The 23,917-nt window shown below is 44.7% G+C and overlaps 1 protein-coding gene across 1 annotated transcript; it reads left to right on the top strand.

Annotated features, from left to right (window-relative positions):
• Positions 1 to 228: 228 nt before the first annotated feature.
• Positions 229 to 23,917, top strand: LOC136764064 (fish-egg lectin-like). The gene is made up of 4 exons (XM_066717892.1): positions 229 to 283; positions 1,145 to 1,372; positions 1,534 to 1,879; positions 23,779 to 23,917. The coding sequence occupies exons 1-4, from the start codon at positions 229 to 231 to the stop codon at positions 23,915 to 23,917; spliced, it is 768 nt and encodes a 255-aa protein (XP_066573989.1).

The following is a 23,917-nucleotide window of genomic DNA, read 5'->3' as shown; positions in this document are numbered from 1 at the left end:
CACTTGTGCTAGAGCAAATTACTTCTGGGCTTAAATATAGAATGTCAATCCCACACCTATCTACAGATCTAAAAGGTGCAGATTTATTTACCTATACTACAACCTCCCCCCTTTTTTGAATTATCATCCTGAGGATTTTGTTACCTTTCACAGGTCCTAGGAAGAGTGGGACCCTAACTGGACCACCTCAGAGAAGGAAGCAGGCAGATACACAGAGACAGAGCAGTGATGAGAGCCTGTGTGACTGCAGTGTTGCTGCAGCTACTGCTGTCTGGCAGTCAGGGTAAGACGCTTCAACAACAACAACAACAACAACAACAACAACAACAACAACAACAACAACAACAAAAATGAGCATCTAGTCTGACTGTGCAACTTTTAAGAACATTAGAAACTACACACACATAGACACACACATATATATATATATATATATATATTCTTCTTCGTTGTATTATTGTATTATTATTATTATTATTATTATTATTATTATTATTATTATTATTATTATTATTCAAGAATTCATCCTTTTCAAATGGCTGCAGAGTAAATTCTTTTTAAGTTCTCATGTAACCATCTCAGATTATCAAATACACGATTATTAGTGTATTTGTCTTCTTTATATATATTTAGGTTATTATTATAAATTTTTTTAATGTATATCACGGGATAATGTGCTGGAGCATTACAGTGTCAAGAAAAGACTAAAAAGCTCAAATGTAACTGGTGTTTCTGACACTGTTGTCAACAGGCATGTGCACAGAAGGGGTGAAATAGGCGATGGTCCCTACCTCTCAGAAAGTGCCCCCCTGGCCAGCACACACCGCCTCACACAATTGACAGATCGCCAACACCAATCGCCCTGTGTGTGGACTTGCACCAAGGCCCTCCCTAACTCTGTGCATGTGCCTGGTTGTCAATGTGTGTGTTTCTGTTTCTGTGAGTGTTTGTTGTGTGACTGTCCTTCATTGACTGTGTCTTAGTGGACATAGAGTTGTGTTGTGTCTGTTTCTCTGTCTGTCTCTCTGTGAGTATCTGTGACCTTCATTTTATCATTGTCTAACTTTACAGGGGTGCATATGTGCTTATCTTTGTATTCCCCCATCCTCCTCCTTCCTCTCTCTCTCTCTCTCTCTGTGCTCAGCCATACAGTGCAGGGCGGTTGCAGGGCAACTGCACCAGATAGATGCCAGTGTAGGGCAGGTGTTTGGCACCAATGCAGACAACATGATCTTTACCCTATATGGGGACCACTGGAACCACCTGCCCGGGTCCCTTAAGCACGTCACGGTCGGGCCCTCAGGTGTCTGGGGCATCAGCAGCGCCAACATCATCTTCAAGCTGGTGGGCGCTAACTGGGTGCAGGTGACAGGTGAGAGGCAGAGAGAGAGAGAAGGAGGTGGTGGGGGGGCATGGGAGAGAGGGTCAGGATGAAGGGATACTAGTTTTTTGTATTCACTAGTTGCTCTTGTTAATTAGCATCCCTCTGTCCTTCTGCCCTGTGCCCGCCCACTCTCTTTCTCTCTCCCTCAGGTCAGCTGCAGCAGATTGATGCCGGGGGTGACCAATTCATGGCTGGAGTGAGCACTGTGGGCAGCATCTTCTGCCTGGACCAGCAGACCACAGTGGGGTTCAAAGGCCCCGGTTCCAACGTCTCCTGGCATGGCATCCCGGGGGTTCTCAAGTATCAAAGCTGTGGGCCCCTGGGCTGCTGGGGTGTGAACTTTGATGACAACATCTTTGTGTTGCTTGGGGTTTCTCCACAGAACTGCCAGGGGGCAGGGGGTTGGCAGCTGGTGGATGGAGGACTGTCCATGCTGGAAGTGGGCAGCGATGGCAGTGTGTATGGAGTCAACTCTGCCGGAACGGTCTACCGCAGGTGAGATTTTATTTTACATATTTCTTAGTCGACGCCCTTATCCATGGAAACTTACCATTGTTACAAGCTTTCACATTATTTTTACATACAATTAACCATTTATTACTATTATTGTTACAGTTTTTGTTTTATAAATTCATTATAAATTATATTTAATATTAGTAGTGTTATTACTGATTTGATTTCTCTATATGTTTGAGCAATGTCTAATTTAATTACTAAGTCTACTAATATTACTTCAATTTATTTGATCATTCTCACTGTTGGTGTTATTCAAATTGTAGCAATCTGGGACTGGGGGGGCGCATGGGCATGAGTGTATGTGTGTGGGGGTGTCTATCTGTGTATGTGTTGGGGAGTGGGGTGATTAGTGGTGTGTGTGCATGCTTGGTGGTTCACGTGGGATGTGCATACTAGTTCGTGTAGCGGGGGTTAGTTCCAGGGTTAGCCCCGCATGAGAACCCTGGAGTCGCCGTGATTGGAGGGACAGTCACGGGGCCAGAGAGTTACAGTGCAGAGTGCAGAGCGTGTGAGGGTAGCGTGGCTGAGGAGTGTCGCTCCAGCCTGAATAAGCACTGTGTGAAATAATGTTCCGGTTTATTGAGCCCTGCATCCTCTCCCTTATTCGCTTGAACTTAAAAATAAAAATATATATTCCAAAGTACTTGGGGGGGGGAGACTACTGACCCTTAAACATCTTCATTACCTAATACTTATTGTGATCCAATACTTTTGGAGAAGTTGTTTGGTTACTTTCTTCCTGTTATTCTGATCTTGTCTGATTTAAGGTCAATACTTTTTTAAACAAGATTTCTCACCTTGAGTTTAACAGAGAGAATGATCCTATTTATTTATTTTTTTAAATGGTTAAATACTGCTGACTTCTGTACACAATTACAAGCAAGACACGTCAATACTTGTGGCAAGTGTGGTAATACAGTAGTGACTTCTAACAATGAGTTCACCTCCATAATAAATACAAGGCTAACAGATGTTCAACAACTACTGTTGAAAAATTATTCAATCAATAATACATTAATTAATCAATTCATAAATCAATTCATGCATTTATTTGTTGCACGGTTTGCCAAGTGAAAAATGCTTAGCTCACAATTTCCATGAAATACATTAAATTAGGCAGATATTAGGTCAAACATATCTTTGCTTCCCAACCACACATCACTATGGGACACATCTGGTGAAAAAATCTCACGTCAACCAACATTTTGCAGGTAAACTAGGTTTTTGGTGCTTGTCAATCATTAATCTACTTCAGTGGAGATCTGCAATTGAAATGGTGAGGATGCACAACTTGTGTCTTCCTTGCAAATCAGCTGTTTCCGCCACTGATGTAGAAGTTTCTAGGTGAATGCAAGTCTCCTCTTGTGATGCCCGAATTCATCAATAACATCTCAATAAATTAGTTTGAGGTCCTTATTTATGTATAGGTGAACAAGCCCATAAAGTCTTTCTTCCGTCATAGTGGATTGCACATTTTAGTAGTTTTAGCCACTGAATGCCACTCCCCTGTTGCGGTCGTGACTGGTATAGTATATAAGCATGTTACACATGACATAACTCATGGAAAGAATCAGTAGTGGGCTGAACACTGCTGGAGTGCCCAGAGCAGCACCTGAGTTGCGCGCATCAAATCCTGTGCGGAGCTCTGACTTACAGAAACATTACAATCTTTTCCCAAATTGTCATGGCACCAAGAAGGAGCATGCAGGCCCGGCACAGATTCAGTCGAAAATGGATGGTTATATTTTAAGAATAAACTTCTTGTGGCCCAGGAGAAATCTATACCAAAACTAAGCAAACTGAGGTCCAAAAAACATTGGCCAAAATGGTTTAATAGAAGTATGCAAAAATATATTAAGAGAAATAAAAAGTGTTGTGTAGCACATACAAAAGGGATGGAGACTAAACAAAATACAAAGAATATATAGAAGTAAACACTAGAAGCGCTGAGCCAGCCAATTTGACTGATTTGGTTATTAAAATTTTAATTACTATGAGTTCCTAAATACATTGTGTATACCCATTCGTGACTTTTCCTAAATATATGTATTAAACATGCCTACAGTGTTTTAGCTGCATAAACGCAAAAATAAATACGTTATAAACACATTTACCTAGAATAGCCAATATCGGGTTATTTTGACCGGTCATTTAAATACATAATAAATAAAATAATAACGCATAATCCTGCCTTCGCTTTACAATGGAGTCAGTCTGGCGCTCCAGTTGCGATCTCTATCCATCTACAGTCTTTCATGTGCTTGAAAAACACACGCATTGTACAGCATTACAGGTGTTTTCTTACAGCTGTATTCAGATTGAGTTGATACAGTGATTACCCAAAAATAAACACGGATTGGAAACGGAGATTGAAGAGAGCTCATTTTGGACATGCCGTGTACGTGAACATGACTGATTCAGGGGCATCAGTGATACTGGCAATGACAGATCATTCGTGGGTTTGTGCCAGTGCTGTGAAAACACTGCGAGTGAAACGCCAGGTTCATATGACACCGAGTGCTTTTATACGCGATTGCTACTGCACAGTACAGAGTGCAATAACGCAGCACATCGTAGCAAAATAATGATTCACTGACATTATCAGCGGAAGAACATTTATTGCGATGCTATATATTCGTTGGGAAAAAGAGTTGATCTGGAGAGGCTGTCAAAATGCAGTGTGAGGTTCGAGCTCCTGCAGGGAAAGTGCAGAAACGTGTCCTGTGTGGACTGTATGAGCTGTCAGGTATGCAGGCTAAATATATAGTAAATAGTGTATTGAAATACAAAACTACAGTGAATAAAAGACGTGCATGTTGAAAACAAAGTTTATGTGATGTTGAAAATGTTTACTTTAGTGTACAATTATGTTTTGATAAATGCAATAGTTATTTTTGAACTATAAAATATTGCTTTTGAGCATTATTCCAATATTTACGTTTACACTTGTTTCATTCTCTTATTGTATGCCATTTTTGAGCTTTTTGCTTATTGTAGGCTATATAGTATATATATGTTTTGACTGCAGTGTGCACAAGTAGAAAAAAGTGTGTTGGTATTTATAGCAATAATATTAATGTTTAATAATCATATTTCAATTTAAATACTACATTTGTGCTATGTAAATGTTGGATTTGATGTTCATGAATAAAACTTCTGAGTTTTATACGATGGTTTGCCTTTGATTATCATATCACAGCTGTTAAAGAGCTTTCGTCTACAATGACCGGCTATGGCGCTTGTAGGTAGTTTGAAATGTCGGCACTTCTAGTGTTAAGCGAGGGGTCAGGAAAGCAAAGAGGGAAAAGAAAGAAACATAGCTCTTGGAGCTAAAACAAATGCAAAAAGCTTTTTTTTTCCAATACTATAACAGCAAGACATCAATAAAGGAGGAAGTGAAACAGATAAAGGGCAAAAATTGAAGTATCTTGGAAAATTTACAAGATGTGGCAAATGTTCTAAATTAGTATTTCACAGAGGTTTTTACAAAAGAACGAATGGTTAACATGCCACAGGTTAACAATCAGTCCAGTCAAACTCTAAGAGAAATCAGGATAAATGAGGTGGAGGTACTAAAGGGACTAGCAGAATAAAAATGAACTAATCACCTGGGCCAGATGGTATATTTTCCAACAGTACTTAAAGAAATGAGGGACATTATTTATAGAACATTAACTAAAATATTCCAAATTACACTTAGAACAGGGGATGTGCCAACTGACTGGAAGACAGCAAATGTCATACCAATCCACAAGAAATGAGACAAAACTGAGACAGGAAATTACAGATCAATCAGTCTCACCTGCATTACTTGTAAAAGTTTTGAAAAAAATATTAGACAGCAAATATAGGAGCATCTAAATGAAAACTATATCCTTGGAGATAGTCAACATGGGTTTAGACAAGGCAGATCATGTCTTACTAATGTAGTTTTTTTTAACATTCAGCTGCAGCTGTAGATCACATGAAAGTATATGATATGATATACAGTGCATCCGGAAAGTATTCATAGCGCTTAACTTTTTCCACATTTTGTTATGTTACAGCCTTATTCCAAAATGGATTAAATTCATTATTTTCCTAAAAATTCTACAAACAATACCCCATAATGACAATGTGAAAGAACAAAAAAATCACATGTACATAAGTATACACAGCCTTTGCCATGACACTTAAAATGGAGCTCAGGTGCATCCTGTTTCCACTGATCATCCTTGAGATGTTTCTACAACTTGATTGGAGTCCTCCTGTGGTAAATTCAGTTGATTTGGACATGATTTGGAAAGGCACACACCTGTCTATATAAGGTCCCACAGTTAACAGTGCATGTCAGAGCACAAACCAAGCCATGACGTCCAATGAATTGTCTGTAGACCTCCGAGACAGGATTGTATCAAGGCACAGATCTGGGGAAGGGTACAGAAAAATGTCTGCAGCACTGAAGGTCCCAATGACCACAGTGACCTCTATCATCCGTAAATAGAAGAAGTTTGGAACCACAAGGACTCTTCCTAGAGCTGGCAGCCCGGCCAAACTGAGCAATCGGAGGAGAAGGGCCTTGGGGAGGTGACCAAGAACCCGATGGTCACTCTGACAGAGCTCCAGCATGTCTCTGTGGAGAGAGGAGAACCTTCCAGAAGAACAACCATCAACCATCAATCAGGCCTGTATGGTAGAGTGGCCAGACGGAAGCCACTCCTCCGTAAAAGGCACATGACAGCCGGTCTGGAGTTTGCCAAAGGCACCTGAAGGACTCTCAGACCATGAGAAACAAAATTCTCTGGTCTGATGAAACAAAGACTGGAGTGAAGGTTCATCTTCCAACAGGACAACGACCCTAAGCACACAGCCAAGATAACAAAGGAGTGGCTTCAGGACAACTCTATGAATGTCCTTGAGTGGCCCAGCCAGAGCCCAGACTTGAACCCGATAGAACATCTCTGGAGAGATCTGAAAATGGCTGTGCACCGACGCTTCCCATCCAACTTGATGGAACTTGAGAGGTCCTGCAAAGAAGAATGGGAGAAACTGCCCAAAAATAGGAGTGCCAAGCTTGTAGCATCATACTCAAAAAGACTTGAGGCTGTAATTGGCGCCAAAGGTGCTTCAACAAAGTATTGAGCAAAGGCTGTGAATACTGATGTACATGTGCTTTTTTTTTTTTTTTTAATAAATTTGCGAAGATTTCAAAACAAACTTCTTTCACATTGTCATTATGGGGTATTGTCTGTAGAATTTTGAGGAAAATAATTAATTTAATCCATTTTGGAATAAGGCAGTAACATAACAAAATGTGGAAAAAGTGAAGTGCTGTGAATACTTTCCGGATGCACTGTATAGGAAACAAAGGGTATCGATTAGAGCAGTAGCTTCTAACTGGAGTGAGGTTGTTAGTTCAGTTCTACAGGGATCAGTATTAGGGCCTTTTTCTAATCTATATTAATGATCTGGACTCTGGGATAGTTAGCAAACTTGTCAAATTTGCAGATGATAATAAAATAGGTGGCTCGTCAGATACAACCTCGGCAGCACAGGTTACTCAAAGGGACTTAGAATATATTCAGGTGTGGGCTGACACCTGGCAAATGAAATTAATTGTGGACAAGTGCAAGGTATTACATGCGGGTAACAAAAATCCATCCATTTTCAAAACCGCGTATCCTGGTGAGGGTCACGCGGACGCCGGAGCCAATCCTGGCAGGCATAAGGCGCAAGGCAGGAATACACCCAGGATGGGACGCCAGGCCATCGCTTGGCAACACACACACACACACACAGGCCAATTAATCTAACCCACATGTCCTTGGATGGTGGGAGGAAACCGGAGTGCCCGGAGGAAACCCACACAGACATGGCGAGAACATGCAAACTCCACACAGACAAGCACCCCGAGCCCAGACTCGAACCCAGGACCCCTGGAGCTGTGAGGCAGCAGTGCTAACCACTGCTATAGCATTCATGCTGTCTCTGCATAGCACAGGAGAAATCAAGTTCATTGAACGGTACAGAGTGGCCAGCTCCACTTTGCTGTCATAACAACTATACACATAGCGGGGTGCAGGAAGCAGATCATGCACCACCAAATAACATGGGAGCAGTTGTCACCTATTAGCGCAGCTAATGCAGGACAACAGCAGGCTCTACTATGACCATAAAACCATAACTTTGCGGTGTGCAAGAAAATGATAGGTTGCATATGCAACCCTGGTTATCTGAGAAACTAAGCACTGCCCAAGGGGGAAGGGTTACAGTATAACCAAACCGTCCCAAGGGAGGAGGCAGCGAGCTGGTAAGAGAGCCTGCCCCGAGGCAAACCTACTAGGAGCTGTACCAACTCTATGATAGAACCACAGGGGCCCCTTGGACCACATCTGATCTGCCCAGACGTGAAGACTGCAGTCACGCTGAACTGGGAAGAAATAAACAATGGTGTATCCACGGGCAACAAGACCTCCTGATCTACTAGCAGGGCTAGGAGCGAGGCCAATACCAAGACCACACCATGTAAGCAAAGGTCGCAGTCTCGCACCCCGTGCTCAACATACAGCGGGCTAACCAGACTAGATAGCCACTGCTGGATAGTTCTATTATTAATAATGGAACTATATACACAGCGGACCAACAAGAACCAACTCAAGTGCCTTCCACTGGACACCGCAGCAGTGGCCTCCAGCACATCTAGCATAGCTAGGGCAGGGCCACAGACTGCTGGCAAAGGAACTATATACATAGTGAAGCACGAGTGCCCTCACTAACAACAGGAGCAGTTGTCCACACTCTACTTAATAAGAAGCGGACAAGCTCAACTGTCTATTCTAAAGAACTATATACACTGTGGTGTGCAGGAGCCAGTTTATGCACCACACGCAGGACACAGGAGCAAGTTACCCACTGCCAACCAGCAGCTACCGGCAACAGATGCTCTACTGATGTCAATAAATGAACTATATACACAGTGGGGCACAAGAGTAAACTCAAAGCCTACCGCTGAATACAGCAGCAGCAGCCCTCAGCACAGCTAGTATAGCTAGGGCGGGGCTACAGGCCTGCTAACAAAGGAACTATGTACAATGGTGGGGTACAGGTGTAAAAAACACATGCACTCCCACCTACTGAATGAACTGTATACAAGTCACAGTCCGGTAGGAAGGGATAACGGTTCTGCATTGCTTTTCCCAAGCATGCTCAACAGGGGCAGACAGGGATAGAAAAGCCAGGAGCCAGTGCCTGACAGGCTACTGAGACTCAACTGAAGCCAACACCGGATTTCCAATAGAAGGAACCGGGCCCGTCACGTCCAGCCTGTAAAACCGAACAAAGGTGTGCGGTGAGACCCAACTCGCAGCTGCACAGATGTCTGCCAGTGGGGTGCCTTGAAAAAGGGCCCACGACGTGGCTACACCTCGAGTTGAGTGGGCCACCAGGTGTTCAGGCACCGGGGCTCCAGTTGACTCATAAGCCGTGGTAATGGTGTCCACAATCCAGTGCGAGAGGCGCTGCTTTGAAAGCGACTGGCCCTGCATCAATGCTCTGTAGGACACAAACAATTGGTCCGATCGTCGAATGTCCTTGGTGCACTCCAAATAGCACCTGAGAACAGGGCAGAGTAGGTGAAGCCGACTCTCCTCCTCCAAAGAGAAGGGAGGAGGATAGAAAGCCATCAACTCAATAGGCCTGTTGCTATGGAAAGGAGACAGCACTTTCTGGAGGAACACAGGATTAAGCCGAAGCATAACCCTGGAACCATCTCCTGCAAAACGGACACACGCAGGGTGAATGGACAGGGCATGTAACTCGCTCACACGTTTTGCTGACGTGATTGCCAGCAAAAACGCCATCTTCAGTGATGCTAATCTTAAGTCAACTGACTGCAAGGGCTCAAATGGGGCCTTGGAAAGCACGTCCAGCACTACATCAAGGCGCCATGCGGGCAAAGAAGGAGCGCAGGTAGGCCTCAGCCTGTGTGCACCTTTCAGAAACTGCTCTGCTAAAAAATGAGAGCCCGGAGGCTCGCCATCAATAATGACATGACATGAGGAGATGGCGGCCAAATAAACCTTGAGCATGGATGGGGACTTCCCTGGTCCAACAGCTCCTGCAGGAATTGCAGAATGACACCTATATGGCAATTAACTGGGTCATGAGACTTCTCCTGACACCAAGTTTGAAAAGTCTGGTAGGAGTACTGCGACCTCGTAGAGGGAGCTCTCACCGACTGAATAGTAGCCACTACCACGTTTGACAGACCCCAAGCCATCAGGCGATCCCGCTCAGGGCGTAGGCCAACTGCCCTGGACTCCCTGTCCATTGCAGACAGCTCTCCAACCTTGCTCTACCACCAACGGGGCGCCTTCCAGCACGCTTGAGTAATTGTCACTTGATGTGCTCTGTCGCGGCGAGGATACATCCCATGGGACCCGAACCACCACTGCAGAAGCCTTAGATGAAGGAGGCCAAGGGGGAGGGTTTGAGATGTAGCTGCTAGAAGGCCCAGCAACCTCTGACAAAGGGACACCCTGACGCGGGCTCTCAACCGGAAGAGGAAGAGACACGCGCGTATGGAGGCAACTTTCTCTGGCACCAGCGTGGACAGCATGGCAATGGAATCGAGGCACAAGACAGCTCTTCTCTCTGTTGACCTGAAGGCCCAACTCGGAGAGGCCATCAAGGATCAGGCTCGTGTGACTCTGAACCTGCTCCCTGGAGTTCGAACAGACCAGCCAGTCGTCTAGATAATTTAGGACGCAGACCCCCTGGCAACGCAAGGGGGCCACACTGCGTCCATGCACTTGGAGAAAGTGTGAGGGGCTAGAGACAGGCCAAATGGGAGAACAGTGAACTCGAACGCTTGGCCTTCAAAGGCGAAGCAGAGAAACATCCTGTGCGCCTGCGCGATGGGGATGTGAAAGTAGGCATCTATCAAATCCACCAAGGTGAACCAGTCTCCAGGCTTGATAGCCTGAGACATGGCATGCAGGGTGAGCATCTTGAAACGCCTTGAGGCGGCGATTCAGGAACCTCAGATCCAAGATGGGGTGGAAAGTGCTATCTTTCTTGGGCACAAGGAAGTATGGGGAATAGAATCCCTAGTGCTGCCCCGGCGGATCGCGCGTTTCTCAAAGAGAATGGGTCCCTCACTTGCGTACACACCACGCCTCTGAAGGAACTATAGGGAGTAGCCAACTGTTATAATTTGGAACACCCAGGAGTCCTAGGTGCGGAGGAGCCAATTGGAGAGATGCTGGGGGGTGTATGGGTGTGCCAAAGCCGAGATGGTGGAATTCACCCTGGGGAAATCCACCAGCCCTGCTTCCTGTGCACCCTGGGTCATGGCGTAGATCTCGCCTGCCTGTGCTTGGGAGGGGGCCCAGGAGGATTAGCGCAGTAGCGGGAGGGCCCGTGTGGGCCGCTGAGACCGCTCCCCTCTCTCAAACCTGGATGGTGTGGGGGCGGGGTTCACTGGGAAGCTGGATGGACTCCACAGCCCGCTGGGCGACTGCACAGAACTCGCAGCAGCAGGGATGAGATTCTCACCTGTGGGGGGAGGAGGGGGGGATCCCCCATGAGGACTGATGGAGATGATGTCATCTCCCCAGGTTGCCTGCTGACTGTCCTCCTCCACAGAGTGGACAGCCGGGCTCTCCTTAGACTCCATGGACACTGCCAGAATGACAGGTGGTGGAGGAGGAGGAGGGGGGGCCGCTCGGGTCGCCTGCGCAGCCAGTAGGGCGCAGATCTGGTCCATCCTGGTGTTGAGAGCCAGGATAGCAGCATCTCGCCCCCTGTCCGCAGCGCTCGGGCCCCTGTGCCAGCGTCTCAGTGGAGGGGAGACCGATGGTGAGGGAGAGGAGGGGGAGGGGGCCCGGGGACGCCTCTCTGCGGGCCTCCCTCTCTGTCCCCTAATAGTCACAGCCAGCGGTGGGACAGAAGCCACAGCAGTCACTGGCCTGACAGAGGAGACAGAGTGGCTAAGGGCTAGGTGGAAAGCAGAATCCACCGAAGCCCCACCCTCGCTTGGAGAAGTAGAGAGCCTGATTACACGGCGGCGATGCTGGCTTCCAGGACATGACTGGGACCCCACATGTGCTCCTGTGCGCGCGCCCGGACGAGGGGGGGGGGCACAGTTGCTCTGCTCGACACCACTCCAAGCCGGTAGTGTGCGGTGGCCACATGGGGCACAGCGGCGGGGGCAGGAGGAGGAAGAACGGGGTCTCTTCATCCCGTCAGTACCACGCTCACGCGCGCAGCGAGTGCTCCAGTCAGCGTGGGCACCGAAGGCACACCAGCAGCCGAGGAGCTCTCGCAACAGTGTAGTGTCTAGTGGGACTTGCCGCTGTAAGCACAACTCCACCGGCAACGCAACACAACACAGTGGGGGAGGCACACTACACGCCGACCACACGCTACTCCACTGGGGTGCTGGGTTAAAAAACCGGGGAACACTAATACCAAGTTGTGCCTTTTCTTTTGTGGCAACAACACGGGAGGTCCCGAGGAGTAACACCGAAGTGAACAAAGCACTGCACACTGCAAGCGCCACGTGGGCCGTACAAGCCTAGTTGCACCACATGTGTCTTCGATGCGTTCCAGCGATGCACGCTGAAAACCTCTCCCACTTGGGCAGTGCTTCTGACTCGAAAGATAACCGTTCATGCACTCTTTGCATAACATTGGAGCATTGGCCACTTGCTCCACTAGCCCAGCTAGGAGTGAGGCCACACCACCTCTACAGTGTTGTGCAAATTAACTATATACACCCGGGGTGCAGGAACCAACTCATACACCACCTGTGGAACACAAGAGCAGTTGACGCCTGCTGATTAGACCAGCTTACACAGGGCAACACAAGCTCTACTGTGCTGACAGCCCACTCAAGTGCTTAATGCTGAGGACAGCTGCAGCAGTCTCTTGCTCTATGGCACACAGCCAGAGCGGGCCACAGACCTGCTGACCAAGGATCTATATACACAGCTAGGCAGCGAGAACAACTAAAGTGCCATGAGCAGGGAATAGCAGCAGTGAGCTCCGGTCTACACAAGTTAGAACAGAGCCACAGTCCTGCTGTTTCCACATGCTATATATAGCAGGGTAAAAGCCAGATGCATGCCCATCGCAACACAATGCAATAATGAACAAACTATATACAGGGCGGCCTTATGAGGCAACGTACCTGTAGGCCACATGACAGACCCTGGGAACAGATCGACAGGCTGTTAGCAAGTCCAGCAGCAGTTCACGTAGGTGCTGGTCTGAAAGGCATAGTCCGGTGGAAGACACAGTTCAAAGAGCTCCATCAGGATGCGCTTAACAGGGGCAGAATGGGAGCGGAAATCAGGAACCAGAGCCCGTGGGCTACTAGGGTATGACTGCAGCCAACACCGGATTCCCAATGGAAGGGACCGGTCCTGTAACATCCAACCTATAGAACTAGACAAATGTAAGTGGCGAAGCCCAAGCGGTGACACTAGCTTAAGCTCAGCTGAGTTCAGCGGCTCAAATGGGGCTTGGGAAAGTGCGTCCAGCTTTACATCAAGGCGCCATGTTGGCAGTGAAGGGGTGCGAGGAGGCCATAGCCATCAAGCTCCCTTCAGAAACTGCGCAGCCAGGAAATGAGACCCAGGGGGCTCACCATCAATTTGTACATGCTGAGATGGCCGCCAGATGCACTTTGAGTATGGATGGGGACTTGCCCTGGTCCAACAGCTCTTGTAAAAATTGTAATTTGACCCCAATGGGACAATTAATTGACCGCTGTCTTGTTACCAAATGCTAAATGTTTGCCAGCAGTAGGAATACTGCGACCTCGTAGAGGGAGCTCTTGCCGACTAAATAGTGGCTACTACCATGTCTGACAGACCCCAGGCAATCAAATGCTCCCACTCAGGGGCCAGGCCCAAAGCTGGAGGAGGCCCGGATTGGGATGCCAAACCATACCCTGCACTGGGGACAACCATACCCTGCACTTGGGACGCTCTCACTGGGAGTTGCCCAGGCTCTCCGTTGAGGAAGGTGATCAGGTCTGCAAACTAGAGTTTGTGAGGCCACCGTGGGGCTATCAGCATAACTGTCACTCGTTCTCTCCTGTCCTTCTCCAGGACCACCGGGAGCGGTCTTGGAAGGAGCACCAAGGGCAGTGGGTGGACTCTGCCGAGGCAAAGAGATCCACCTCCACTCTGCCGAAGTGGCTCCACAGTTGTTGTATCCCAAGCATGTGGAGGCGCCATTCCGAAACCGGGGGGCTTCCCCAAGAGAGGAGGTCCACCACTGTGTTGGATAGGCCGGGGAGGTGAACTGCTCTGATGGAGCGGAGCCGTAGCAGAAGCTGACGGTGTGCTAGACAGCACAGTCTGTGTGACCAGAGACCTCCTTGCCTGTTGATATACGCAACCATCTCTGTGTTATTTGTCCGAATCAGCACATGTCTGTCCCGTAGGACTGGCAGGAAATGAAACAGTCCGAGGAGCACTGTTTGTACAGTGAGGGAAAAAAGTATTTGATCCCCTGCTGATTTTGTACGTTGGCCCACTGACAAAGAAATGGTCAGTCTATAATTGAAATGGTTGGTTGTATTTTAACAGTGAGAGACAGAATAACAACAAAAAAATCCAGAAAAACGTATTTCAAAAAAGTTATAAATTGATTTGCATGTTAATGAGTGAAAGAAGTATTTGACCCCTTCGACTTAGTACTTGGTGGCAAAACCCTTGTTGGCAATCACAGAGGTCAGACGTTTCTTGTAGTTGGCCACCAGGTTTGCACACATCTCAGGAGGGATTTTGTCCCACTCCTCTTTGCAGATCCTCTCCAAGTCATTAAGGTTTCGAACCTTCAGCCCCCTCCACAGATTTTCTATGGGATTATGGTCTGGAGACTGGCTAGGCCACTCCAGGACCTTAATGTGCTTCTTCTTGAGCCACTCCTTTGTTGCCTTGGCTGTGTGTTTTGGGTCATTGTCATGCTGGAATACCCATCCACGACCCATTTTCAATGCCCTGGCTGAGGGAAGGAGGTTCTCACCCAAGATTTGACGGTACATGGCCCCGTCCATTGTCCCTTTGATGCGGTGCAGTTGTCCTGTCCCCTTAGCAGAAAAACACCCCCAAAGCATAATGTTTCCACCTCCATGTTTGACGGTGGGGATGGTGTTCTTGGGGTCATTCCTCCTCCTCCAAACACGGCAAGTTTAGTTGATGTCAAAGAGCTCGATTTTGGTCTCATCTGACCACAACACTTTCACCCAGTTCTCCTCTGAATCATTCAGATGTTCATTGGCAAACTTCAGACGGGCCTGTACATGTGCTTTCTTGAGCAGAGGGACCTTGGATTTCAGTCCTTCACGGCATAGTGTGTTACCAATTGTTTTCTTGGTGACTATGGTCCCAGCTGCCTTGAGATCATTAACAAGATCATCCCGTGTAGTTCTGGGCTGATTCCTCACTGTTCTCATGATCATTGAAGCTCCACGAGGTGAGTAGTAATATAGGGCATTTTTCTGAAGGGGGGGGCTGCGGGGGATTTGACCTTTTGACCTTGAACTTGAGTTGAACTTGGGGGGGCGCTTCCTAGGGGGTGGGGGGCCTTCCTAGGGGGTGCGGGGTGCTTGTTCCGCGTCACAGAATAATTACCATATTGATGGGTTCCGAAGGAATGTGCAGGGTAGTGGGGGTCTTCACCTGTTTTTCAAACCCTCCAAAAGATTTGTCTTTAAGCCAGACTGTATGTGTGAAGCTCCAAAAGAGTGCTATGTATACCCTTCAGATTCTTTAGAAAACATAGATATTTTTCCCTACGCTAGTGAAGCTCCAAAAGAGTAATATTTAAGTCCTCCCGATTTATTTAGTAGAATAACAATTTTTCCCTAAACAAGTGAAGCTCCAAAAGAGTTCTATTAAAGCCCTCCCGATTCTTTAGTAACATAGATACTTCTACTTAAGCGAGATCCGCGAGGCTGTCTCTTCAACAGGGCCAAAGCTGTTACCTCTTTCAAATGAACAAGGGTTATGTCGGTCTGGAGCTTTTTGAGCTAGTGGGGGTGGCGAGGAGATGTCTACGTTTTTAGTAACCTCGCATCGGTGAAGAATTAATATATTTGGGGGCGGAGTTGACAGGGCACTGAAGAAATAGCCTATCACGTTAGAGTTTGGTCTGACGAATTTAAATATTTGGGGGCGGAGTTAACAGGGCACTGATGACAGGTTGGGTCTGTTTTCAATTTAAGAAGCGGCTCTGTTTACATTTGATGCGATGGGCCCCCCTAGCCCCGGATAATGGAATGTGGCAAGAGATAGCGATCTGTAGAAGCGGTGGGGGCTGTGGGACACCTTGAGAGACACGAGATGGACTGAACTTTAGAAAATCCTGAATTTGCACAAAAGTAAAAGAAATGTAAAACAGAAAATTTAATTGGAACTTTCAGTAATCAACATAATACCAGTAAATACCACACCTACCCAAGACCTATATTTTCCTGTATTGTAGAATATATCAAACGTGTTATTTAAAGAAAAGGTAAATGTAAAGCTTGAATAAATACAAATATAATGTTTTAAATGTGTGTGTGTGCGTGTGTGCGTGTGTGTGTGTGTATTCACAACACCCGGTGATGTAAATGAAATGTAACGTTACTAAGTTAACTTAAGAAATCCTTAGTAGAATCATAGAATATATATGTATATATATAGAAACTGTGAAATTTCAATAAAACTCAATTAAAGCAGCATTTGTAATATTAGTAACAAAACATCAAATTATTTTAAATACATATCTAATGTAATCCATTCATGCAATAAGATTAAGTAAATACACAATATGATTTAAGCAAAAATCTATGTGTGTATGTATATTTATATAATTTACAATTACAATAGCTTGGGGGTGCAGTCTGAAGACCTTAATGGTATTGGTTTTATTGACAGTAAGACATTTGAACAGACTTCAGTACAACTATCTAGTAACTTATGTACAGACATAAAGAACGAAAACACAATTTAATAACGATAGTAAGTAAATGAAACTAAACCACACTTATTTAACTTAAGAAATACAGTATATATCCGACATTTAACTGAGCACAGCTCTCTTTGCTAGTTAGATAACTCTCCACGGTCAAACAGAAGCCTTATAGTAGTAACTTTCTTACAGAAATAAAGAATGCACCCCATGATGTTAAGAAAAAAATAATAATACTAAAGTAACTTTAGACATATTAAATATGTATCATTCATTAAGTATGTGTCTATTAAAACAGTAGATTTATACTTTTTCTAGAAAAATAATCTCCAGTCTCAGCATCTCAGAGAGTGAGACCGACCTAGCAGCACATAAACAGAATACAGACAGAGGCCAGAGGGAGCAGCAACCTTAGAGACCACAGCGAAAGACAAGTGCAGGGAGACACAGTCACACTAGAGTTACACCGGATCATGCATGAATCCAGCAGGTCTGTAGTGAGATAGGGTTAACACAAAACAATCAGGCGCAGAAAAAGAGAGAATGGCTAGAAATAGAGAAAACCGATAAAAAATAAATACATACATACATAAATAAATAAATAACCATAATAACAGGGTGAGTTATAAAGACCAAACCGACACAGTTGAATATTTGAACGTTTTATTAAGAATTTGCTTCACCAAAACAGTTTACACAGTCATTCCACTGATGACCTGACAGGATCACACTGCAATGGAGGGGCTTCACAAGCAGCACGTCCTGCTCTCAGCACCGTGGTGGGGGTTTGCAGGAGCGGCACGGTTCCATCAACAACACAAAACAGACCCGCTAATGACTGAGAATTTATCACCAGAAAACCTGTACAAATCCAGCGGTCAGGCACTTCTACCCTGTCAGGGTAATGTGATTCAGTAACTTCTCTCAATGATATTCTGTATAAATTGTAGTTCTTATCTGGGTGTCTGATTTTAAGTCTTTTATGTCATTTTTGCAATTAAGTGATATTGTACAGATATGTGAGACACCAGATGTATTTCACTAGTTTTGCAAACTGCTTTATGAGACTCATTGTCTGTATCTAAGTAATGTACAATTGTGTTGAAACATGCACAGTGTACTGAAATACATGGCAACTTACAACATCAGTGCAATATAAATTGTATTTTCTATATCAAAGTCAATTCCGGTTGTAACAAAGCACACATAGCAAACAGAAATAGTCTATACGTTATATTCAAAATACTTTGTGGGCTTATTGCATGTATCGAGTTTATTATTTTTATTACACATAGGGCTCCTCAAGAGGAGTTTAAGTGGCTCTGTATGGGTTGGGGTGGGCTCACGCATATCCAGAAGCCTTAATGTCCTGCTCTGTTTCAAGAGCCAAGTTTAGCCATGTGGCATTCCTTTTAAGTGTATGTAGTCTGGTGATAACATAAAGCTGTTTTTTTTATGTTTACACATGGTGACAGACTGACGGACAGACACAGCATCACCCTGAACAGATCTGTCAAATCAACAGCTAGGACCTAACAGCATATAGCTTAAGCATCTAGGGTTTAAAACGGCATCGCAGAGTCTCATTCACCCGGCCAATTGTTCACTGATTATCTTTGAAACGTGAGCAGAAACAGGACCAGCGTAATTCAGATTAATATTCTATACATTGAGCTGATGTAGCATAATTTCCTTCCTTCCTTCCCACCTTGTGTATGTTATTAACAATAAAGAAGCATTTCATAAAATAGATACCTCTCTGATTCTTATTTTGTACAAAAACATGTGCTTACCGGCTTGTGTCTCTCTCTGCTAAATTTGATTTCGCTTTACTGTACTGTACTGTAACTCGAACCCCAAATAACGTTCAAAATAAGTAAAGTGGTTAAAAAGACAAAAGTTATGCACATCAACCCATTCGATGTGTCCCTGTATAAAAAATAAAATTGGTATTGTTTTAATGACCTCCTTGACTCCTGTACACTCTGAGTCATCCAACGTTTTGCTAAAAATGTCTGATCTGACCGTGCTGGGGAGAAAGCGGTGGGGGAGGAGAGTCCAGCTAAGAAAATAAAAAAAGCTCCGGCCTCTGAAAAGCTGCGAGGAATGCGGCCCGTACATTTACAGCCCCTCTCTGATCTGAACCCCCTGACACAGATCCTCCAGAGCAGACCGGACAGCACAATGTCACATTACAGCAGTGCAAATGCAGGGTGTCTGTCTAGTTAGTTAGACAGTTGTATGAATTCTCAGCATTGACACTGTTAAGGCTGTACAGAAACGCATGAGAACTGCAAGGTCTTGATGTTTTTATTTTTCCTTACTAAGGTATTATCATTTCCAGACAGGATCAGTAAACTAAAGGAAAATAAAATTAAATGTTTGTGCTTTAAAAGATTAATTTCACTTTACATTTGTATTGATTTGTATTACAAATAACTTCAATAATAACTAAACTGACCACCGACCACCGCCTGTCTGTGAGCGCACTAAAGACAAATTAAACTTTCCAAATAGTGACATTAAAAATACACTAACTTGAAAGTGTAAAGATTGCATCTAAGAGGGGTTTAAAATTAAATGATTGAGATTTAACAGATTAGTCATTGTAAGAATAAGTAGCATCTTAATGGTTACCTTGAATTCAGGGCAACACAGTTAATGAACGGGCAGGGCTATTAAGCCTGGTTGAACATTATTCAAAATACAACACTAGTGATCGTCTGGAGCGTTACACAAATTGGGGGACAGGATTTCTCAGGCTTTAAGGGGGGTTGAACCACCGTCACACGTTCCACAGCATAGGACACTGACTCTCGTACCCCGTCATCTGTCTGCATTACCCCTGAAATGAAAAGTACAGCCTCAACCACTACAGTTTTTCTGGTCTGTCAAGAAGTATGGTGCCATGTGTATCACCTTTTAACAGCATGTTTAATAAAATCTTATTGATTCATTGTTTTATTCAACACATGTATTTTAAATCATATGAACAAAATTTTTATACTGGTGGACATATTTGGATTTTGGGTACGAGATTTGACTTATCAGTAAAATACAGGCTAAAGACAAAGGTTCATTTTAACAAAGACCAAGATTGTATTTAATTTTATTGTTTTGGATTTATTCAACCTTAATCAAATGCATTATTATAAATCACAATGCTGAATACAAACAGGGAGCCTATAACAAATACTCAGGGGGAATCTGCTTTAGATTAGTATGTAATTTCAAATAACTAGACCAAATATCTCAAACACATCAGAAATAACTGTTTCCAAAGACTTTCCGTCTTTATGACATTAGTCGGCTGAAAAAGGTTTTCAAAGTAAGATAAAAGAAACAAATGTGTAACTTTAAATAAAAATAAAAAACATTTTTACTCATTTGTGACGATAAAGAAAACTAAGTTTAGGCCCTAAAACAGAGACCTAATAAATGCTTAGAAACAACAACACATTTGTGTCGTTCAAATAAGAAAACTGAATAGTGGGTGACCACAGCCTGGGTGGAAGGGATCTAACTGTGTCTGTGTGTTAAAAAGTCACGAAACATGATTGTGAAAACTCTGACTCATTACATAAGTTTGAATTACTATTTATTTATGTGTTTTCTTTACAGTTTTCTTTCTGGTTGAGCATCCTGAAAAGAACTGCACATTCATATCAGATCAGGGGTTTGATACGAGAGAGCTCTGAACACAGCGATCGGTAATAAGCATCAGTCACAGGCTAGGGGCCCCAGCCCGGGGTGGAGCCGCTTATCAAAACCCCTGCAGGGGCAGAGCAGGCGCCTCTAAGAGCTCCTCTGGTTGGTAGCACAGACCGAGGACCTAGGTAGTAGGGGTGCTTTTTTGTTTAGTTGTATCATTGACTATATACCTAATTTTCTTTTACGGATATCGAGTGTCAAGATTTTTTTAAAGACAAATATTCAAATAATAGAGGATTTATATGTTTATATTCCCATGTATTCTATATGTAAAAATGTCCTATTCTTAAACTTGACCATTTTAACACCATATTTTGGAGCGTCTGTAAACATTTGGCACATCTTACCGGCTTTGTTTTTAAATGGAGTTAGTATTGTGTACTTGATTATAGCACAGGGATCTGGTGTAATGTGAGTCTACAAGGCTGTTTGTGTTGTCTTTCCACCTCTATACAAACAAAACATGTATTTAGTTATTTCACCTACAGCTGGCCCATTTATAGCATCAAACACCTTAAACGTGATTACATATTTCAAAGACCGTGTTTATATTCTAGAGTCCTATCCATATAGCAGCTGTCTCTCCACTCAACCACATGCCGCCAATCCTCGTAAGGGTATTTTATTCTGAGTAAAAAAGGTTTATACATATCATCATCATCTCCTAGTCCATAAAGCTCCACACCGATATATCCCTTGTCCCTTTGAAAGCGATAACCCCGTCTTGCACCACCAGTCAACTCCCAGATCCGTTCGAGCCCTTAAATAAAAAATGTCTTCTCCAAAGACCAAGGAGGCTCCTGCCATTGGCGGCGTGTGGACGTGTACGGGCACGCCCACACGGGGCCTGGCGGCCTCCTTGGTCTTTGTTAGGTATCACAGCTTTTTCTCTCAACGAGTCAAACCATCCTGTTCACCATGTTCAACGGTATCTTCAAGAGAACCTGTGGGAAGAAAACCCGGGCTAGGGGTCCTTCGCTCTGCGATTTGAAGCTCGAACGGATCTGGGAGTTGACTGGTGGTGCAAGACGGGGTTATCGCTTTAAAAGGGTTATCGCTGACTTCAAGCCCACGTGCATGCTGAGTAATAGGTGGTCCTCTTCCCAAATTACCTGTCTGCAGGGCAGAGAGGCTCCCCTCAGAGTCCAGTGGCACATGGGCCAGAGACTTGAGATGTGGGGGGGGGACAGGGCCTGGGCTGCTGTTTGCGCTGCCTGCGCAGACAGAAGGGCGCAGATGTGGTCCATCCTGCTATTCAGGGCTCACTGTCCATGGAGCGGTGCAATGATGGAGGTGAGAGGACCACACCGTGTGTGCCGGGGTTTCCGGGGACACTGGATGACGTGGGGTCCGGGGTCTGGGGGGCCGAGGGTAGTATTCCACCAGCTAAAGTGTGGCCTAGAACCAAGGCTGCACCCGCGGACGGTGGAGCGCAGCAGAGCTTGATCCCAACAAGCTGAGAGAGTGAGATCTCTTACAGCCGTAGCCGTAGGCTGTAGTGCCAGCGCAAACTGGCTGAGGAGTACCTCTTACGGGTGAGATCTCGCTGCCAGCTGTATCAGAAAAAGCCCTGTGGACAAAAAAACTAAGACCAAACAACACTTTTTGCAATATTATTTTTAATTTACTTAGCAGACGTCCTTAACCAGGGCAAGTTACAAAATATAGGTTTCATGATTAATCATACAGTAACAGCAGCTACAATATAGCAGGTTATAATTTAACTAAAGTGTGCACATTCCAGTCATGGCGTTTATGGACTTATGGACCCATTTATTAAAGCAGTGTTTAATGTCTTAGAGGGAAACCCAGATCTGCTGTATTTATTTATTCATTCGATTAACTTGTAAATGGGCACACGTTAACTAAATCGTGTTCGCCTTCATACTGATTGTCTCTGCGGGGCTGTTACACAACAGACCTGCAAACCATCCACAGGACAACAGCCGTCCAGTTGTTCATAAAATATTAATAAAATCAGCTGCTACAGCTCCAATTACTATCTTTCAGTTTATTTTTAACTATTCATGGCACTGCACCGGGGTCCTGTGAAATCCACGTTTTTAATACACTCGGATATTAACTGTAAGCAGTAATTGTTTTTCTACGTGGTTTTCACTTCATGCTGTTAATAAAACTAATTTCTTTGTGATCCCACATGGCACTCCGACATAATGCAGCTCATCTCTTCCCTGTCTGTCTGCAAGTCAAGCACACATCTCCGCTTCTGAAAGCAAAGTATTTTCTTAGTGGGCGTGGTGAATGCTTACGGACACGCCTAGCAGGAGATAGTTAACTGTCCACAAAACCTGGACGCGTGCAGACGCTTAAACCAGTGGAAACAACTGTATAAGCGCCTGGGGCCGGACACGTCCGCCAGTGGAAACTGGGCATTATTCAATGCAAATCACATGTAGTGCAGTCACCTTGTGGTAAACATATGAATGATAGCTCATTTAAGCAATTTGTAGTGGTGGTTGGCTAATATAGCCTAAATAAGCTGTGTTACCTGCATAAAGGGCTCAAATATTTTTTTTTCCAGGAAAAGTATTGTATTATTTTTTTTGTCAAAAATGGCTCTTCCAGCAGTAAATGTTGCCGACCTCTGGTCTAATGCAACACACAGACACAGAAAGCTCACGTTCTCGGGTCCAGGTGAAATGGTAAAAGAGGACAAACCTGTGCTGATGTCACGTTTTATGGAACAGGAAGTGGGAAGGGACCTGTTCTGAGTGACATGCGCAGGGGCCATTGGCAGCTTTGATACAGTGACATTTTCGATCGGGTTCCTACGGAAGTGCACAGAAACCCTTCCCCCTTTGGCAGTGCTTCCAATTTCCAATTTAACCACTTTCTATTCCCAGTTTGCTGGTAATTCTTAATCCATGCCTTGGGAAGCTTTCATTGTCTTCTCACCATTCCAGACTGTTACCCCTTCAGTGCCGCATCATCTGCTTTGTTTGTAACTCCACACCAAAGAAACTAAGGAAAACAACAATTTCCATAATAAATAAACATCCAGTGATAAATAAACAATAAGTGCACACATCAGAAATCAAAAGTGAAAGGAACCCATAATTATGCATTGAATAATTAAGTGAATTAAGTTTGTCACAACCCCTTTCATGACACTTACATTATTACAATTTTAACATTCTCTCTCACTTTTCTCCCTCAACCTGTCTCTACCTCTTTCTTCCCCACTACCCCAATCTTAGGGATGAGATCACCAGCCGTAATCCTGCAGGCACTGGCTGGACAGAGTTAAGAGAATGTGGGAAGAGCAAACACGTGTCCTTTGACCTGGGTCACCTGTGGGTCATCACCCAATATAACCAGATCCTGGACTGCAGCTGA

This window comes from Amia ocellicauda, chromosome 12 (genome assembly GCF_036373705.1).
Source record: "Amia ocellicauda isolate fAmiCal2 chromosome 12, fAmiCal2.hap1, whole genome shotgun sequence".
Lineage (NCBI taxonomy): Eukaryota > Metazoa > Chordata > Actinopteri > Amiiformes > Amiidae > Amia > Amia ocellicauda.
Note: the sequence above shows the minus strand (reverse complement) of the source record. Positions and strands in the feature narration are given on the sequence as shown.

Bases quoted from the DNA above. Each gene is read 5' to 3' on its own strand.
- LOC136764064 (XM_066717892.1), top strand. From the start codon at position 229: ATGAGAGCCTGTGTGACTGCAGTGTTGCTGCAGCTACTGCTGTCTGGC. The intron at 1,373-1,533 runs GTGAGAGGCAGA...TCTCTCCCTCAG, and splicing joins TAACTGGGTGCAGGTGACAG to GTCAGCTGCAGCAGATTGAT. The intron at 1,880-23,778 runs GTGAGATTTTAT...CCCCAATCTTAG, and splicing joins GCCGGAACGGTCTACCGCAG to GGATGAGATCACCAGCCGTA.